This window comes from Mycteria americana, chromosome 8 (genome assembly GCF_035582795.1).
Source record: "Mycteria americana isolate JAX WOST 10 ecotype Jacksonville Zoo and Gardens chromosome 8, USCA_MyAme_1.0, whole genome shotgun sequence".
In the NCBI taxonomy this organism is placed as follows: domain Eukaryota; kingdom Metazoa; phylum Chordata; class Aves; order Ciconiiformes; family Ciconiidae; genus Mycteria; species Mycteria americana.
This window is the reverse complement of record NC_134372.1, coordinates 49,838,893-49,857,637: the sequence shown is the minus strand read 5'-3', so window position 1 is coordinate 49,857,637 and position 18,745 is coordinate 49,838,893. Positions and strand designations below refer to the sequence as shown.

At 51.2% G+C, this 18,745-nt stretch overlaps 1 protein-coding gene across 7 annotated transcripts in view; it reads right to left on the bottom strand.

Moving 5' to 3' along the window:
- Nucleotides 1–4,598: 4,598 nt before the first annotated feature.
- The window catches only part of ZFHX3 (zinc finger homeobox 3), a 693,525-nt gene continuing 679,378 nt past the window's right edge, over nt 4,599–18,745 (bottom strand). For all 7 annotated transcript variants that reach the window (XM_075509294.1, XM_075509295.1, XM_075509296.1 and 4 more), the window contains 2 exons: nt 12,594–18,050; nt 4,599–7,692 (listed from right to left, as the gene is read on the bottom strand). In XM_075509294.1, coding sequence (XP_075365409.1) covers nt 6,104–7,692; nt 12,594–18,050 — 7,046 coding nt within the window. In that variant the 3' untranslated portion in view covers nt 4,599–6,103. The remainder of the gene's footprint in view (nt 7,693–12,593; nt 18,051–18,745) is intronic.

The following is an 18,745-nucleotide window of genomic DNA, read 5'->3' as shown; positions in this document are numbered from 1 at the left end:
CACGTGCCAGCCTCACCTCTGCTGCACACGCGGGTGGGATCCCCTGTGGAGAAGCCGGCTGGGGACATTGGGGAGGCCAGCGGCGTTTCCTCCTTTGCTGTCAGCACGTGCCGGGCGGCCCGTGGCACCGCGTGCCGGGCTGCGACACGGGGACCGCCCGGGCCACCTCCGCGGGGCAGCTGAGCGCTGCCCGCGGGGCCAAAGCCCCCGCTCCGGCTGCGTCGACAGCAGCGACGCACGGGCTGCACCCGAGGGCAGAGGCACCCCCAGCCGGGAACTCTGCTCCAAATCCATCCGCAAGGTTACCGTCTATAGCGGACACCCGATCACTGCTCTGTTTTTATAAATTTGTATTTTTTGGCCTGTAAGAGTGTACTAGTAAGAGCTAAATCTCCTCGTCTTTTAGGCGATGGCAATGAAAGGTTATTAAAAATCACTCCCGGTCTCCTCTTACCACAATCACAGCATGGAAAAACCTTTTTATTTCTGTCAGAGGTTTGCACAATTCCCGCTGATGCCCTGCTCTGAACAGCGAGGCTCTTGCAGAGGTTTCTGGTTTGCAGCTTCTGCAGCTGCTAGAGGCCGTTTATACCTTTCTGAGCACGAGAGAGGTGCTTTCTCAAGTGTAGCTCTTTTAAACTGGAATTCAACCCAGGAATAAATAGCAACGTTACATAATAAACTTACAAAACTGCAGGTCTATGAACAACAGTGAAGTCATTAACGCGGCACAGCGCAAACACCGGTGGAAGGGTCGCGCCAGCGACCCCATTACTGCCGCAGTCCCGTCCGCTTGTGCAAAACGCAGAAGGGATTTTTCCCATTAAAATCCCCCAAGCAGCCAAGAGGCAATCCAGATCCCCAGCTGGTTAGGCTCAAGCCGGAAGAGCAACGCCTGAGCCTGGGACAGGACCGGGCAGCCCGGCCCGCGGGGGGCTCCGGGGTACCGAGCTGCAGCGCGCGTTCCGGTGCAATCATCGCCCTCGCCCTCGCCGTGCCAGTGGCCAGAGGCACCGACCTCCTCTGCCAGGGCTGCGCGCTGGGGCCAGGGCCTGGCTGGCTCGGTTCGGTCACGCTGTAGCACCAGGAGTCATCAGGGGCTTGGCAATTTTGACCCGCTTTATTTCATAATTCATGTATTTTTGGAGCCTGAATCAGTACGAGTATTGGTTTTTCTTTTTTTTTTTCCTCATGAAGGTGCATCAGCAACCTGGTTATTGAGCTTACTCGCTCGCAAGTGAACGTCCTGACCCGATTAATTAAAGAACGCTCCCGCGCCCTCGCTAGCTGGAAGATTTCCTCCCCGCGACCTCTGCTCCGGCTGGACGACACTGCGGAGCTCCGGCCTCGCTCCCCGCGGAGGGAGAGGAAGCCCCTCGCTGTCAGAGCGGCCAAGGACACCCATACTAAACAGACTGCTCATCCCACCTGCAATGTTGGTTTTTGTTGTGTTTTTTTTTTTTTTTTTTAAATTATTTATTGCTGCAGTTATACATTAGAGATGAATGGTAGCCCCCGGGGCTCTCTTTTGGATGCGGTCCTTATTAATGAATTTCAAGCATTTTCTGCTGCAAGGGGCAATTTTTGGTAGGAGGACTGCGTATTTAACACTCAGCAGTTCAAGTCTTCCTCCCCGCTCCAGAGGTGCTGCAGGCAAAGGGGCGAGCAGCGAGCCAGCCACTTACCTCGCTTACCTTCGTCTCCTTTTGACCGGTAGAAGAAAACAGATGGCGATTTTAGTTCGCTTCTGGTTTGCAGGGTTCAAGATGACCTCAACCCATAAAAGCATCATGCTTTCCCTTTAACCATTAATTACAGCAGCGTGCCCAGAATTCTTACACAATCGTTTAGTAAAATTAAATGCACTTATAATGTCTTTTTCATACACAATGCATCCCGAAGCCATGATATGAATCGCGCTATTTGGCTCGTTACTTCCACTTTAACGTTAATTTGCAGCATCAGCCCAGGTGCTCTCACCCCGACGGGCACCCAGACGCCCGCCTGCGGGGAGGGACGCGGACGCGCGTGCGCCGGCGCGCGCACGCCAGCGGCACACGAGGGCGTGCGCGTGCGGACACGCGGCTCCGTGGCAGCGCCCGCCCGCTGCGGGACGCAGAAGCTCGGGCGGACGCGCGCGTCCCGCCGAGCCGCACGGCACACACCCACCCCGACACAGACCCTGCACCGCACAAGCGGGGACATCGGAGACGAGAGCTTTTGCTCATTTTTTTTTTAATGTATCACAATGAGCAGGAAACATACGTGATGAAATATTTCCAAAGGAGTATATTCAATTACCATCTACAGTCAACTCAACTATGACAACAAAGTCTTTTGTGACAAATTTTTTAAAGTTTTGAAAGTTCCATGTGGTTTCTGTTTCGGTTAGTCTCCATGTATTTTGGTACAGTTCGAGATCAGCATTGTTACAGTAACAAAAAAAAGCTAACAAGACTACATTATAGAAAAACACCAAGAACATCATTTTTGGTTTCACTTGCTCTATTTTTTGTACATTGCAAAGGCTGTTCATATCCCTCTTCACCTCATTTATGCTTTCTGTTCTACCCAAACTCGCCCCCCAAAAGAAAACCGAAAAAAATAGTCAAAGCTTTGTGTTTCACAGTGGGCAGTATCTCAGCGCCGACAAACCAACCAACCAACCAACCAGCCAACCAACCAACCCAATTTCTGCTTCTACTTAAAAGTTTACTTTTTTTTTAAAGCAAAATATATTTCCACGAAGAGCGAGTGTGCTGGCTCGCGTCAGCGCCTCCCTCGCCTGCCCGCCTGCCCCGGGCGCGGGCGGCCCCAACACACGCCTTACGCCTCTCTTTATTCTCAATTGTATGAAACTTTGGCCATCTTCACCGCTTAAAAAAGCTTTTTATTAAAAATAAAACAGAAACCTGCTCAATGCTCAGCTTAAAATCTTTTCCTCGTGCCCTGCCCGGCCCCGCTCCGACAGGCGTGAGAAAGGCCACGCGTGGGCGCGGGGCGCGCACCGAGGCTGCCAAGCGCCGAGGTCGCTCCCGCGGCACCCCGGGGCGGCCGGCGGGTTGTGGGGCGCGGGCAGCCGCCGCGGCGCTGCGGGGCGTGGGGCCGGGGCTGGTGGGGCCGGGGGTCCCGGTGGGGCCGGGGGTCCCGGCGGGGCCCCAGCCCAGCCCAGCCCAGCCCAGCGCGGCCGGCGGGGCCGGGTGGCCGGGGCGCGGGTCCCGGCGCTGGCCCTGGGGCAGCCAGGCTGCGAGAGGAGGAGGCAACCTCGCACCGAGAGTCTCTAGAAACATTTAGAAAAAATACAAGGAAAAGAATTTATAAAACCTTTTAGTGGGTGGGAAGGAGGAGGGGGAAGGAGGAGAGAGAAATTGCACTATGACCAAGCAATATAATTAAAAAACCGAAACAAAACGAGACAAAACAAAAGGATTTCCAGAAGAGACCTTGCGGAGTTTGACAGATAAAGCTAGTGTTAAATTGTTAACTTGTATCACATAGAGATCCAAAAACAAAACAAACAAAAAAATTTCTATATGATACAGACAGAGTAACATACAACAGTTAAATGGCAAAAAATATATATATATATATATTTCATAGAATTACAAACAAGATAAAATAATGGAAAACAAAAACTGTACAACTTTAGAATTTAAAAAATGTTCATCTCAAACACGGGGAGAAATACAAGAACTTTTGTTAAAAGAAAAGAGTTTGTTAAAACAGCAAACGCTTTTTGTGTACTTGTTTCCGTTTTTGACACCTTATGCTACAGCTGGGTACTGGTAGGAATATTAGATGGTACTCTCTTTAGTATTGTCTACTTAAAAAACAATTAAAAAAGGAATTTGCACTGTGCATTAGCCTAGTTAGAAATATGTACAACAGTTCAGCATCTAGTCTTTCATTGAACTAAAACCAAAAAATCCATAAAAATAAAAGCGTCCCGCTAGAAAATGAACCCCACGTTCGTCTCTCGAATGCTCCAGTCTCTCGCAGCGTCGACGAGCGGCTTCAGCACGGGGAGGAGAAGCCCGGAGGCGGCGGGAGGAACCTGCGTTCACAGTCTTCGAAGTTCCCTTTTGAAGCAGGAGGAGGATGAAGATGATGGGGAGAAGGCTCTCGCGCTTTCGGGGCAGAGGAAACGGGGGGGCAGGAGATTGTTTCTGTTGACATTTGGCTACGGAAGGGAAACAGCAAGCATCTATTTGTCTCCAGAACCTACATCTTAGCAGCACAAAGTTTTCCTTTCAAAGTCCGGACCGCAAGAGATGCGTGCGCGCGTGCGCGCGTTCCCACAAGCCGGGGCACGGGGCTGGCCGGGACGCCAGTGCCTGGCCGGCTCCTCGCCTGCCCGCACGTGGCTCCGAGCTGCGGCGCTCGCCGCTCCACCTGCCTAGCACGGGAGAACTTGGAAAGAGAAACCTGCCTTTCGGTGCGCTGGGCTTTGCTAAGAGTTGTCTCTCTGCTTGCAGAAGAAGCACAGATAACAACCTGGGTACTTTTTTTATTCTTTATTTAAACTTAGACTTGTTTGTTTAAATCAGAAACAAATTCTCAAGTAAAAAGAATCCTTTTTGCTCATTCTGCACCAGTGGTGAAAGGGTATGTCTTTGGATTTTATTTAAAGCATGAATTTTCTTTAGAGAAAAAAAATGTAACAAAACCTTTTTTAAAAGAAGGAACAGAGTGCAGCCTAATTACACAAACAGAAACAAACGCTTATAGTTTAGGAACAGAGTCTTTGAAGCATTTACAAAATGAGGAAAAGAAGAGGGCAAGAAAAAAAAGAGGAAAAATGGAAAATAAGAAAGAGATAAGTGCACAAGGGTAACAGACATAGGTAAATCGTATGTATACGCCTTAAAAAGTTTCAAACCCCCAACAAAAAATATTCTGCAAGGGATCCTACTGACCCCCCAAAACCCTTTGAACTTCTTTCTTTAGTTTTTATAAAATAATTATGCAACCACCCTCTAAGAAATGAAGGTAGCGACCATAAGTGGAAGATTACAGGATGGGGGAATGGGGAGTAAAGGTACAAAGGGGAGAAAAGCTTAGGCGAGTCGATGGATTGCAATCTATCTGGCTAGGAATGAACAAGACAACATCAAATGAGAAGCCGTCAGCTGGACCATACAAAAGCTAAATGTACACAAAAGGGTTTTTTCTTTTAAATCTACCATACTGCTTCAGTTCATTTCCAATGCAACAATCTACTCAACACCAAAAATGGTCATATCTATCATAAATACAGAAAGTCAGTTGTTTTAAAACTTATTTTTTAAGCTCCGAGTCCTCAACACTCTTTGTGTGGGTTTTTTTTTTTTCTGAAAAGTGGGAGTGCTTAACTTTTCCCCTTGAAATTGGCTTCAGCAGAAAAGCTACCCTTAAAATCCCCGAAAAGCTAAAGCAGTTCACATTGTTTTTCTCTTGAATACTTTCTGCCCATTTTAAATTAACAAAAAAAAAAAAAAAGAAAAAAAAAAAAGAAAAAAATCCTTTTCTGGAACGAAAACAAAACAAAACGAAACAAAAACCCCAAAACAAACGAAAGAAATTATATATATATATATATAAAACAATGATTCTGAAAACAGAACAAAGTGTGAGCGATTGACCTGAGAATAAAAAGACATTACATTTCTTTTTTCTTTTAGCAAGCCATTGGTATCTGAATGCTAAGATAGCAAGAAATTTAAAACTGTCACAAGGTGGGCTGCTTTCCCATACAGTGCATGCCGGCCTCTGCTGTGCTATCGACGTGGGGCGTTATTGAAAAGGGGCAATGTACAAGGGGCTCAAGCTCCGAAGACAGTAAGGAGGCAGCACGGGCTTTCGTCTCCCAGACCAACAGTACCTTCGAAAGGACAAATGTAACAGATTTTTTTTTTCTTTTTTAAGTTTTATTTTATTAAAAGGAAAGGAAAAAAGAAATGTAAAACCCACCGGCATCGTTATATGGGAAAACAACCCACGCTTTTTCTTTTTTCTTTTTTCTTTTTTTGGTTAGAAGCTTTGGAATTGCAGTTAGTCTATTTTTGAAATTGGTTTGTTATTAACTTTTTTATTTAAATTCATTTTCATTGTTCATCTTCAAAGCTTACAATCTGAAGGTGTCCATTCCTACGCTAGCTAGACCACTGTCCTTAGGGCAGCCGGGGTCCCGGGGCCCCTCCGCCGGGCTCGCCGGTCCATCTGACTTTTGGCTAAGATCCGTGTCAGACTCCTCCGAATAGTCGTCTGTTGGCATCGAGGGCTGAACCCCTGAGGTGCTGCATGAACTTGAGGTAACCGTTGAAGATGAGGAGAGAGGAGGGAAAGGCGGCGGCGGCGGCTTCCCCGGCGGGGCGCGGGGGGCCGCCGGGGGCCAGGGCTTTCTGGAGGCGTGGGGGGAAGCCGGGGGGGGCCGGGGGGGCGGGGGGCTGTCGTTTGAGTGAGCGGCCGACTGCGAGGTAGATGCGGTGCTGGGGTCGGGGGGGCAGGCAGAGTGAGGTAATAGACTGGGGTGCTCTTTGGCGTTTCTTGCTGCTCTTGTGATTGTTCGGTGTTTGTGCGGGGCTGACTCGAGATGCTGACTGAGGGCTTCGTCCCCACACACCGTGCTCTCGCACGCCACGCACTGGTACGAGCCGCTGCCCTGGCCGCTGCCGGTGGGCACGTGAAGCACCATCTCTTGCAGGTTCGCCACGGACTGGCCGAAGAAGCAGAGGGACTTCAGGTGGTCGCTGGCCGCCTCCTGGTCGCCGAAGCCCGCCTGGCACTTGCGGCAAACCAGCTTGTACTGCACCTTGGGGACGATGAAGGGGTCGCAGAGGGAGTCCGCGCCCTTGCCTTCCGCTTCGGGCTCTTCTTGGGGTTTGGGCAGGAGGGGGGACACCTCGCGGGGTGCGTTCTTCTGCTCTTCTTGCTTGGGGGGTTCTTTGGCAGGGTCTTTGTCCGGGGTGGCAGCCCCCGCGGGGACGGGGGTTTGGCTTCCTTTGGGCTGCTGCGCTTTCTGCTGCTGCTGCTGCTGCTGCTGCTGCTGCTGCTGCTGCTGCGCCTGCCGCTGCTGCTGCTGCTGCAATGCCTCCTGCAGACTCTGCTGGTATTGCTGGTACTGCTGCAGCAGGGAGCCGGGGGACAGCCCCAGCAGCGCCTGCGACAGCGCGGGGCTGTAGGGGAAGAGCCCCTCCATGCCGTACATGGGCTGCAGGTACCCGCTCTGCAGGGCGCCGGGGATCTGCGGGGCGTAGTAGGGGGAAAAGCCGGGGACGAAGTAGGGAAGGAACTGGCTCGTCAGCAAGGTGGTGGGGTCCGAATTCAGGGCGGCCTGCAGCGCCTGGAGCTGGGTGGGCTCCACCGCATACTCCATGGCGGGCAGCGGGGCCGAGAGGGCGCCCACCGGCGCCTCCCCCTTCTCCTTCTTGGGCCCTGGCAGGGGCTCCCCCTTCCCCTTGGGTGCCTTCTCCTTCTCTTTTGCCTTCTCGCTCTCCTTCTCCTTGCGCTGCGGCGGGGGCGGCTGCTGCGGCTGCGGCTGCGGGGTCGTCGCCGGCGGCTGCTGCGGGGCCACGGCCGCCGTGGCTTGTGCCGGGGTGGGCGAGCTCAGCGCGGCCGGGGGCTGCTTATTTGGTAATCCAGAGGTGGGGAGGCCGGGCGAAGGGACGCTTGTGCTGGGCAGGCCCATCAGGTTGGGTTTGGGAGAAGTTAAAGCTGCAAGAGGGAGGAGAGAGAGGTGAGGAGTCACTCGGCGCTGGGCAGGCAGAAAGCACAAGGCGGGGTGACCCTGGGCCACCCTGCGACCGCCCCTGCACTGCCATCTCCTCTGCACGAGGGCAGCCACCGGCCCGAGCTCTCACGCCGCAGCAGCGCGGGTCGGAGAGCCCGTCCGCCGCTCCCGCTTCCTCTGGGACAACCGCTCCTCTCCCTGCTCCCTGAGGCCCCGTGCCGTGGGGACGTGCCTCGTCAGCCTCCGTCACCCGCGGCCGGCCCAGCCACGCGGCCCGGCAGCATCGAACGCAGTGTCTCTGCCGGGGACACCCACCAGCCGCCCGGGACGCTCAGCATAGCTGTTGTTTTACTGACCCCTCTGAAATTCCCGAACGATTAACAGCTGACGTCAGGGCCAGGCACTTTTCCACATCTGCGCTAACCGGTCCTTTGGCCGAAGGACTCCAGCAGAAGGAAAGTGCTCTGCCAAATGGCCGTAACGCTAGATGCTGTCAATCTCGTTAAAATCTCCACAGATTAGAAAGCCCTGGTAATGGCAACTGAAGAGGACTGAACAGGCTAAATCTAAGTTATTTTGTCCTAATTAGGCTGATGTTACGCATCCAAACCTCTGATGTAACCCCTTCCTTCCTCCCAATGTAAGAGGCCTTGGGTGCACAGCTTCTGAGTAATTTCAGAGTTTATGCTGTATTCAGACACCCCCCCGGGGCACGAACGTCGTGTTTTGGGTGCAATTAAGAGCGTCGTGATGCTTCCTCTCAAAGGAGATGGATTAATGGTGGAATGTGAAGTCTGCCCATCTTCCCCACAGCAGGAATAGCCAGTAACACCACAGTCCCCCGGTGACGACTTCTACTCTCACAGCTGACAGCAGCTGGGGCAAGAGGAGCGTGGCTCCCAGAGTCACATCCAGTAGTCAGGCCCACTGCGGCTGGCGAACGTGCTCCCAAAAAAGGAACGTTTTGCTTGGGAAGTCCCTCAATGCCATTTGGGGAAAATAAAAATGAAACAAAGCTCTAACGTTCTGGTGGCACAGCCCCGTACGCGCCGTGGCTCTGGAGCCAGGAACCTGCTGCAGGATCCACCCCTGCTGCAAAACCGTCGAAGGAAAGCTAACCTTTCATTAACAAAGCCCGAGTCCTTACAGCTGCGACGGTAACTGCTCAGAGGCGGTCTGAGTACGAACAGTCGCAGCACTAGGAGTCAGCCGTGGAGGCACGGTAACTTTTATTTTAGGTTGTACCTCGTCTGTGATACATCCAGTGTAAGAGGAGAGGAGCAGCTGCCCCTTTTGGGGATGATTTGGGGCACGGCGGCAGCTTACAGTCTTTTCCAAGGGGAAGCAGGCCAGCAGAGAAATCGCTGTGCACAGGGCAGGCGGTGATTCCCGGCAGGGAAATCCAGCTGCTGCAGGGCTCCTTTGCCTCGCGAAGGCAGCGTAAAAGGGACTCAAACACAGCCAGGGGCTGGGGCCAACAGCTCCGCCCGAGCTGCAGCTGCCCCATTTATCCTGGTGAGGTCTTAAATCACCATATCGATCCTGAGGAACAAGTGTAGGCATCCTCAACCATCTCACCCCTGCCGCTAGCAGGCAGCCCCACACCCAGGCCCTCGGCCAGAGCAGCCGGCGGGACCTGGGGCAGAGGCTGATGCAGGGAGCACAAGGTGTAAATTCTGTGCGAAGACACTCGTGCTCCTCAGGCTTCTGGACACCCAGCCCCAGACTGCTGCCCGCACCGCTGCATCGCAAGAGCCCGTCACTTAAGCATGCCCTGTGAAGCTGGTGTAGCCCCGAAGGACTCCATGCTTCTCAACATACAGCACAGGAACCGCTTTCCCGCAGCTTCGTGCTCTGAGTAGTAGCCGGCAGCTATGGGGAGCAAAGCACGCTCCAAAACCTGGCCGCGCTACACCCCGGTACAAACAGCTCATCTGCCTGCAGCGCTGCATTCGTCCCGACGCTGGAAACCCGCGCCCGGCGCTGGCCTCCCGGGCGAAGGGCGGGAGGCCGAGCCGCCGTGGCTCTGCGGAGGCCAGCCTGGCGAAGCCGCCCCGCAGGAGGGCTGGGAGGAGGGCGGCCAAGAGCCGGGAGAATTCAGCGATGGCTGATGCAAAGCCCTTCTGAAACCTGCATCCGCTCCCGACGCGGCATCGAGACAATGGTGATTTGTGAAGGTATGAAGTGTACGAAGTGAGCCTCCACGCTGCAGCCTTATAGATTGCAGATAAGGGCATATTATGGATAGATGCCATTGAAACCGATGTTCCCTAGTTGAACTGAGAGGTTCAAGCGTAGGAGCAGCGGCTAATTCATAACATTCCTGGATGCACAGCCTTATCTGCTTCGACAGGCTTTGAGCTGAGATGGCCTGACCTTTGGAGCTTTATCTAAAGGCCACAAATAGTCTGTTTGACTTTCTAAATAGCTTAGTCCTGTCTAGGCAGCCGCTGATTGCTTTTAACATTCATAGTACGTAGCCCCATCTCCCCAGGACACATTCTGGTCTTTGGAGAAAAATAAAAGCAACAATATAGATTGAAGTGCAAAAAAGTAATTTTAGATCCTGTTAAAATTTGGGGTACTAAGTAAACAGCACAGAGCTATCTGCGATAGGCTGACAATATAATTTGCCAAAGAGATCCTCTTGGCCTGCTTCTGGCCTCTGAAACAAGATCTTTGGTAAGAACAGAAGTATCGCATGAAAAAGTCCTGGCATGCAAAGATGCCCTTCAGGCATGTAGCTAGGACTAGATTCAAGGAGCAGGAATGGGCAGCGGCCCTGAACACCAGAATTTCTAACAGCAACTGTTTTTAAAAATGGTTTCATTGCCATGACCTATCCTACAGCCATAGTCAAGAACGGTTTTACTTTCGCTTTGGGGGGCATGGGAAGAGTTCTGTAACTATGCAAAAAAGCCTTGCAGAGGCCCTAACTGCCAGCAGAAAGCTCTTCCAGATTCCAGAAACACTTACTCTGATCTTTTCTGCTCTCTGATAGGACTTTCTGACACGGACATCAGCAACCATGCTACAAGGTAATCCCCTCTGCTGCTCTCGTGGAAAAAAGGATCTTGACTCCAAGAGAGTGGATCATCTTTGGAAAGGCCAGAACCCAACAAATACAGCGAGATTTTACTCTTTTTCATTTGTCAACAGAAGATATTTCAGAGACGAGCAGTAATGGAGAAAAAGGTGAACGCAGCCACTTCTGAGGGAGAGAACGATGCCTGTTTTGAGTCACGGGTCTCTCGGGCTCTCTTTAGGCTGTTACACCCAACGTCCCTGCAACCACACACAAACTTCAGGCACTACTGATGCGATTTACAGCGAGCAGCTCTGCAGCCGGTCCCCCCCGCCAGTGTCAGATGAGCTGTTCAAGTTCCGCGTAGCTGCTCACACCAGCTGCTATCCTTTTGTCTAGGGCTTTGCTCTGCTTATCCAAAGATTTACCTCCGGGATGACAAAAGAAGATGGCCATTTTATTAACATGACACAACCATGTTACCTGGCGGCATCTGCAATGAGTTTTTCAATCTGTTGAAAAAGGAACTTCAGAGTCAGCCTGCTGAATAAAAGCATCAGAAAGTCTTTTTGGAGACTGATAGCACTCCGATTTCCGATTAAGAAGCCAGGAAGATGCTCAGATCCTATTTAGGGTTCACACCATGGATTATAACTCACCATTAGCCAATTAGTTCAGTACAGTAAGAGAAAGTTACCGTTCCTGGACACTGTCTAATAGCGGTAGACCTGTATTGCCACAGTGTAGAAAACAAAGGTGCACAGTGGCACATGGTGTAACCGTACCAGGCGTTACGGTGTCACGGGCTTTCCAGCCTCAGAGAGACTCAGCCTCTTGCTGAGAGAAGACACTGGAATCAGTTCTCGGGATACCTCTGTAAACGTGGAGCCGCCCTGGTGAAAGTCAACTTGAAGAGGGATCATCAGAAGTAAACAGAGAAGTCTGCCAAGTGAAAGCAAGTCTCCCAGAGAACATCAATTACTCTGTCATGAGTGGCAATTCAGACACAGGCATGTCTCTGGGATGCCACGGATGGAGCAGGGGTGAAATAAGGCCCTTGGATCACGTTTTCTAGGTCACTGCTAGTCTGCTCTTCCACTGCCAGTCTCTGCTACGCATCTTATACTTTCCACCCATCCACCAGGTACAAGGGAAGGGAGTATCCTCAAAAACCAAAGTCCAATATCTGCGATTAGGCCACCCAAAGGACTATGCCCAATTTCATTTTTGTGTAGTATTGTTAAGAAAATTCTTATTAAAATACAAAGGAGACTTGTCCCACGACTACACTGTCGTTTGCTGAGAAGGTACTTTCAGGTTGAGCCCAGCCATTGCTCAAAAACCAATCCACAGCTGCATCGGGATTTGACCTGGAGGTCACCATAAGGCCGCTACCTAAAGATGCTCCAGGTTTCTCTCACCAGTGCTACCAGGCACACCACACTTTTCCCTAGAAATGGTTCAGAATGATTAAAAACTTGGGATGGCACTACATAAACTGAATTTAATAACAAAAGGAAAGGCATAATGAACAATGCATTCAGCACATTAGTCCTTTTCCTGTTCCATTTGATAAATCCTCTATTTTCCATTCCTTGAAGGTGCTTCAGAATTTTTAGTCTGTGCTAACAGAACAGAGATATGCAGCGTGTCTAGATCTTGCTCTATTTCAGACTTTGCTAGAAAACCCGAGTTCAGGAATTAAAGATAAAATACCTATTGCTTATTCGCTGTCAAGTAAACACGCTCAACTAAAGGGCCGGGCATCCTATTATCAGTCAGTCTCAAGGGATCCGCTTGTGCTAAAGATGCGTCAAGTTAAGCTGTGTCTCTGAGCAGAGTGATAATATCCATACCCACCTGTGTTGGATGGAGTGAAGCCTGGTAAGGATGGGCTGTTGAGGCCTGGGAGCAAGACTGGAGGGATGCCCTGTAGTGCTGGGTATGCAGCAGGAAGGTTAAGAGCTTGCAGAGGGGTGTTATCAAACATGCCCTGCTGTTGAGCTGCCAGACCAAGAACCTCATTGGCTTTTTTGATCCGGTCCAGCTCCTGCTGAGCCATCAACTGACGTACAGTAGCTGGGTCAAAATACTCCTTTTCCTTATCCAACTGGCTTCCAATGGTTTCTTTAACTTTGGAGATATGCTGTTGAGAGAAGATATGGTCACGTACAGACAGCCGAGCGCTGTACTTGATGCCACACAAAGTGCACTCTGTTTTGGGTCCCTCGTAACTTGTTTGGTTTATACCAAAATGCTTGGCCATGCTGAGTTTGGACTTCTTCTCCTTTGCCCTAGCATTCTGGAACCAGACCTGAACAACTCTCTTTGGCAGTCCAATGTCATTGCCCAGGACCTCACACTCCAGCATGGTAGGTGTCCTGTAGTCATTAAAGCATGACTTAAGAACTTTTAGCTGGAGATTAGTCATCTGAGTGCGAAAGCGTTTCTGTCCGGGCCGATCCCCGCTCTCTCCAGACTTGCTGGCTGAACCACTTGCACCAGGGCTGGGTGAGCAGGGGTCTGCAAGGCTGGATGTTTCACTATAGTCCACAGTACCTTCATTATCGTACTCTTTGCTGTAAAAGCTGGGAGCTGGGCTGACCAGGCCAGAAGACAGCCGATCTTCATATTCAGACATTGCTATCATGGCAGCTTTTGTCAGACCTTCACTGGGTCCCGACGCTGATTTGGTTTCGGTTGCAATCCCTGTTGCACTGTCGTTGTCTGCGTTCCCTTCATCTCCTGTTGTAGTGTCTGTGATTGCAGTGTTGACAGAAGAGCAGTCGTCATTGTCCAGCTTTGTTTGGTCAAAGCTCAGATTGACCGAGGACATGGAGGGACTCTCGAAGTCTTCTATGCCTTCCACCTTAATGGAGGATGGACTCAGCAGAGTTCGAGGTGACAGTTCCATGCTCTTGTTCACTGGGGAGAGAGGAACGCTCTGTCCATCACTGCTAGTTGGTGGCATGTGGGAAAAGCTTGCTCCATCAAAGATGTCTCCCTTCATCTGGAGTCCCCCATCGCAATCTAAGAGCATAGCAGACAACGTCAAGTTGTATCCAGCTCTCTTGGCCTCATGCCAGTGACGGGATCGGATATGAGCTTCAAGAGCTGTCTTTGCTTTAAAGAGAGCTCGGCAGAAGGGACACCGTCTATGGGCTTGGGCAGGCCCTACAGCTCTGAACTGTCCCTTCCTTTCCCGTGCACGGGTGTTCTGAAACCAAACTTGCACCACGCGTTTCTTCAAGCCCACTTCATGTGCAATGTGATCCAACATTTTCCGTGTTGGGTTGGAGTCGAGCAAGTATTTCTGATAAAGAATTTCCAGCTGCTCTGGGGTAATGGTTGTCCTTAGACGTTTATCCCTTTGTGGTTCTTCTCCTCCAGTCCCACTGTCATTTTCTCCAGGGCTTGCACTGGCCTTTTCCTCCAGCTTTCTCTTCAGTGTGTTCATTGTGGATGTCGGAGTTGACGGTGAAGTGGCTGAGCTTGCTGGAATCTGTGGTAATGTTCCAGATAGCAGCTGGCTCGCAAGTAGTGGATTGCTGGGATCAAAAAGCATGAACGGCATATCCAGCGTTCTGTCCAGGAATGGGGGGTGGATAAACTGGTTCTGTGCACTCAGAAAATGGAGCTGCTGATGCTCCTGCCAATGCTCAAAGGAAGGAAATGCCAGCTTACACTGGTCACACTGGTATGGGATTAGCTGAGGAGGTAGGTTTGCCAGCTGTTGAGGGGTGGATGTGTGAATGGGTTTGAGGGAGAGATGTGAGAGCTGAGATGGACTTGGGCTTGACTGTGACAAGGAGCACTGAGGGGGCTGAGGAGGGGGAGGTGGCTGTTGCAATGAGGAGGGGGAGGATAACTGTGAAATCTTTTGGTGTGCTGAACTTGTCTTTTGTTCTCCTTGGTCCTGTTGCTGCTGAGACTCTTGCTTTGGTTGCACTTGCTTCTCTTGAGTTTGGTTTTGCTGTGTACTTGGAGGTTCAGACTGCTTTGGTTTCTCATCTGTAGCTTCTACTTTAGAACTATAGGTGGAGGAATCATCTGCCTCTGCTGTGAGCTGCAGAAAAGCTGAGGAGGTTGCATTGGCTGAAGACGTAGGTGTGCTGTAAGCTTGCGAGGGCATTGGTGTGCTGCAGGAGGAACTGGTTGGAGTCAAGAGCTCCATTGCATCCATAGAGTCTTCATTCTGGCTATCATCCTGTCCATCCTCATCCTCATCTTTGTAACAAAGCTTTTTCTGGTGTTTAATGAGATCAAAAATGCGCTGAAAGACTAGACTGCACTTTTTGCATTGGTAGTTCAAGTTGCTTGTTCTAATATACCTGTCATTTGTAAGCTCCCGTCGTTCCCCGTCTTTGCCTTCTCCCTGATTCTCATAGTTTTTCCTAGCTTTTTGACGGGCATTCTGGAACCACACCACTATAACACGCGTTGGGAGGTTCAGCAAGTTAGAAAGCTGCTCAAATTCATCATCCTTTGGATAAGCATTGGCATCAAAGAAGTCCTGCAGGACTCTGAGTTGGTAGTCAGTAAAGCGTGTCCGGGAGGACCGCTTGCTTCCCCAGTACTCCTGCTTTTGAGGTTCTGGAGAAGGAGGCCGTGAGTCTATCTTCAGTTCTTCCAGGCTGGTAATGGGAGGATTACTGAAGTTGTATGGGGAATCCTTGTTGCGCTGGCGTTCTTTGAAAAGAGTGTTTCTGAACCAGTGCTTGATCACTTTCTGGGGCAATCCAGATTTGTCCGCCATCTCTTTGATCTGTTCCTCACTTGGGGAATTGTTAATATCAAAATACTGCCGAAGGACTCTGAGTTGGTCGTCGGTGATCCGCGTCCGTGGCCTCTTGTTCTGCTGCTGCTGGAGAAGGCTAGGGTTGAGCTGATGCTGGTACAACTGGGCCAAGTCGGCAGGCAGAGGGTCTACGGGACCAAGCTGGGGCGGCAGCTGAGCAGGTAACGTTTGTAGTGGCATGGTTTGCATCATAAGTGGGGAAAAGATGGGGAGCTCCATTGGCATGGAGAGCTGGGTGAGTGGCACAGACGGCTGGGCTGGTGCGATCGTAGGAGAGGTAATCGGTGGGGCAGAAGTAGGAATGGTAGGAGTAGAAGCCGGCTGAGGAGGTGCTGGAGGGAGCGGAGGTGGGGGCGGTGGAGGCGGTGGCGGTGGCTCTGGGGTCTGAGGCCTTAGCGGGTACAGTTTGTCATAGTGTTCTCTGTATTGTTTGGCAAATCTCTCTAACTGCTTAAAGGGAAAGTAATGTTGGTGAACATGCTCTTGGTGGCTCTTCAGGATGAGGATGTTTGAAAAGAACTTGCCGCATGTATCACACTCAAGCTTTTCCAAGTTGTCACCTTGCTCTGTCTTCCCATTTTTCTTCTGCACCTTCTGCTTGTTCTCGTTATACTGAATGACAAGCTCAAAGCCAAAGTTTTCCAGCAAGGCTTTTGTGGCATTCCCTCTTGCATCAGAGGCAATACGCGGAGGCAGTAAGGAGGGCTCCGAACTACTGCCTGGTACAAAGTCCTTCTTCTCTTTGGGCTTTAAGTTATCCGGCAGAGACTCCTTAGATGCTACATTATTGTCTCCCCTCTCTGCACCTTCCCTTTCCCGTGGGGTTTCTTTTTCTTTCTCCTTCACTACGGATTTATTCTTCTTCTCAGGGTGCTGGCTCTGCTGTATAAGGACGGAGTGAGGTTGTGACAAGGACAGCTGACCTTGCTGCTGCTGTAAGAGCTGTGGATGGCTCTGCTGAGGGAGCTGAACTTGAGCTTTCAGGTCCTCCAGCAGACTTGGACCCGTACCAGTCAATGTCAATGCACCACTGGTGACAGGCAAACTAACTTCCGGATTGAGCTGGAACTCGGCACTGGGGATGTAGAAAGGAAACAAAAGATGCTGCTGTTGCTGAAGCTGCAGAAGGGTCTCAGTGGTCATCGGAAAGTGCGGCAAAAGTGCTGGGTTGAACAGCTGAGACTGCAGGAGAGCGGCTTGCTGCTGCAGTTCTTGTTGCAGATGGGCCTGGACTTGGGCCTGTGCCTGTGCCAAGGTTTGAGCTTGCTGCTGCTGCTGCTGCTGCTGCTGTTGCTGCTGCTGCTGCTGCCTGGATGCAATCATGTCTGCCAGCTTCTTTCGGTTTACCTCTTTGGGCTCCGAAGGCGAGGAGATATTAGTGCTTACAGGGTTACCTAAAGAAGGAATTCCCACACCGTCGCTGGATACCTGGTTGAGCAGGCTGGGAATGGGGGTTGTGCCCGAATTACTTGTGTTGGTGGTTGTAAAAGTATTACTGTTGCTAGCGCTCACTGGACTTGGCGTGGACGAACCCAAAGAGAGACTGCTGCTGCTGCTGTTGCCAGCTCCGTTACTGCTGCTGCTGCCCCCAGCTGCCTCCAGCTTGGCCGCGCGAGCCTTGGTTTGGTGCAGGACAGACCTCATGTGGATCTCCAAGGTTGAGCTCTGACTGTAGGCCACGTTGCAGGTGTTACACTTAAAAGGTTTGTTGTCTGGGCTGCTGGTAGGTTCGGGCTGCCCAGTAGCAGACTCTTGGAGGGCTCTTTTCAGTTTATGCAGATGAGAAACTGAATTGTAATGGACCAGGAGAATGTTCTTTTGCGTGAAAGACTCCTTGCAGACTGTGCACTTGTAAGGGCGAGACGGATCTAGGAATTTCTCCATAGTGAAGTTAGGGCCCTTCCTGAAGGGTAGGGCCCTTTTCGGTTCTGAGCCAGAGTCCTCTTGCACCGACCCTGAATCGCTACCTGTCGGGCTCTGCTTATCTTCCAAGTCGCTCTCCTCCTCCTTATCTTCCTCAACTATTATGGTGTGGTCTTCTGCAAGTGAAGGATCGCCCATAGCGAGGAGGTCCCCGTTGACCAAGAGACCACCATACAGCTGCTGAATGTCGGCCTCGCTCAGCTCCAGATGGCTGGTTTCCAGGTGCTTCTTCAGGGCCTGGAAGGTTCGGAAGCTGCGCTGGCAGAGGCAGCACATCGTGGCCGCCCGGATGACGTGGTACTGGGAATGGAGCTGCAGCTTCTCAATGGTTTTGAACGCCAGGCTGCACTGGTTACAACGGTACTTGTAGACGTGGCGATCGGACACCGGCAGCTGAGGCCGCTTTGCGTGAACTTCGTTGAAGTGTGTCTGCAGGGCTGCCGAGCTCTTGAACACCTGGTTGCAGCCCTTCTTCCAGCAGAGGAAGCCCGAGTCCTCCCTGGCAGAGCTCTGATCGGCTGGAACGGGCTTGGGATCTCCGCTGTGCTCTGCGCTTTCCGATGGCAAAAGACTCTTTCCCGAGTCCTCAGAGATCTCTGTGAAAACAAAATCAGAGCAAACCTGAAAGTTACACCAGCACACGAGGGCTGATCAGCACCCTCTTTTTGTCCCTAATATGGCCGTGTTTTTTCCTCTGAGAGATGATAGCTATTTCTAACATTTCTCCTCTATCTTCATTCATTTATTTTAATATCAGCCCATTACCCTCATCATGGCCCATTGCATAAACCTACACAATTTACTTTCTTGCCCACTTTGAGTATCTGGAAATTATTCACACACACACGTTCCCTTAGTGCATTTATCACCTTTAATTCTTCCTTTTAAGTGAAGGCCATTCAGCCACCTGTCTGTCTTTGCTGTTTTTCTTTGATGTCCTGCCTCTTTTCCGACAAGAAGGTTCATCAAACTGAAGGTAGTATTTGAGTCTTGGTCCTATCAAAGCTAGAACAGGAATGAAATTCAGGTCCTGCTGGCAGCAGCTCAAAGGGTGCTGTTTGAGGGAGGATGGGAGAAGAAGGAAGAAGCACTCAGTCCACTGCCACTTTTCCAGGGTCTAAGAGCACAGTACTGCCAGAAAAGACAGCGTGATATGGGCAGAGGCCAAAAAAGGGATCCCATTGCCCGTTAGCTACCCTGGCTGCGCCAGTGGTGCCCCACCAGCATCCCTGCCTTGGGGCCATCTGCCTGAAAGGAAACGATGGCTGTCGTCGTTCCCAGATTCCTTACA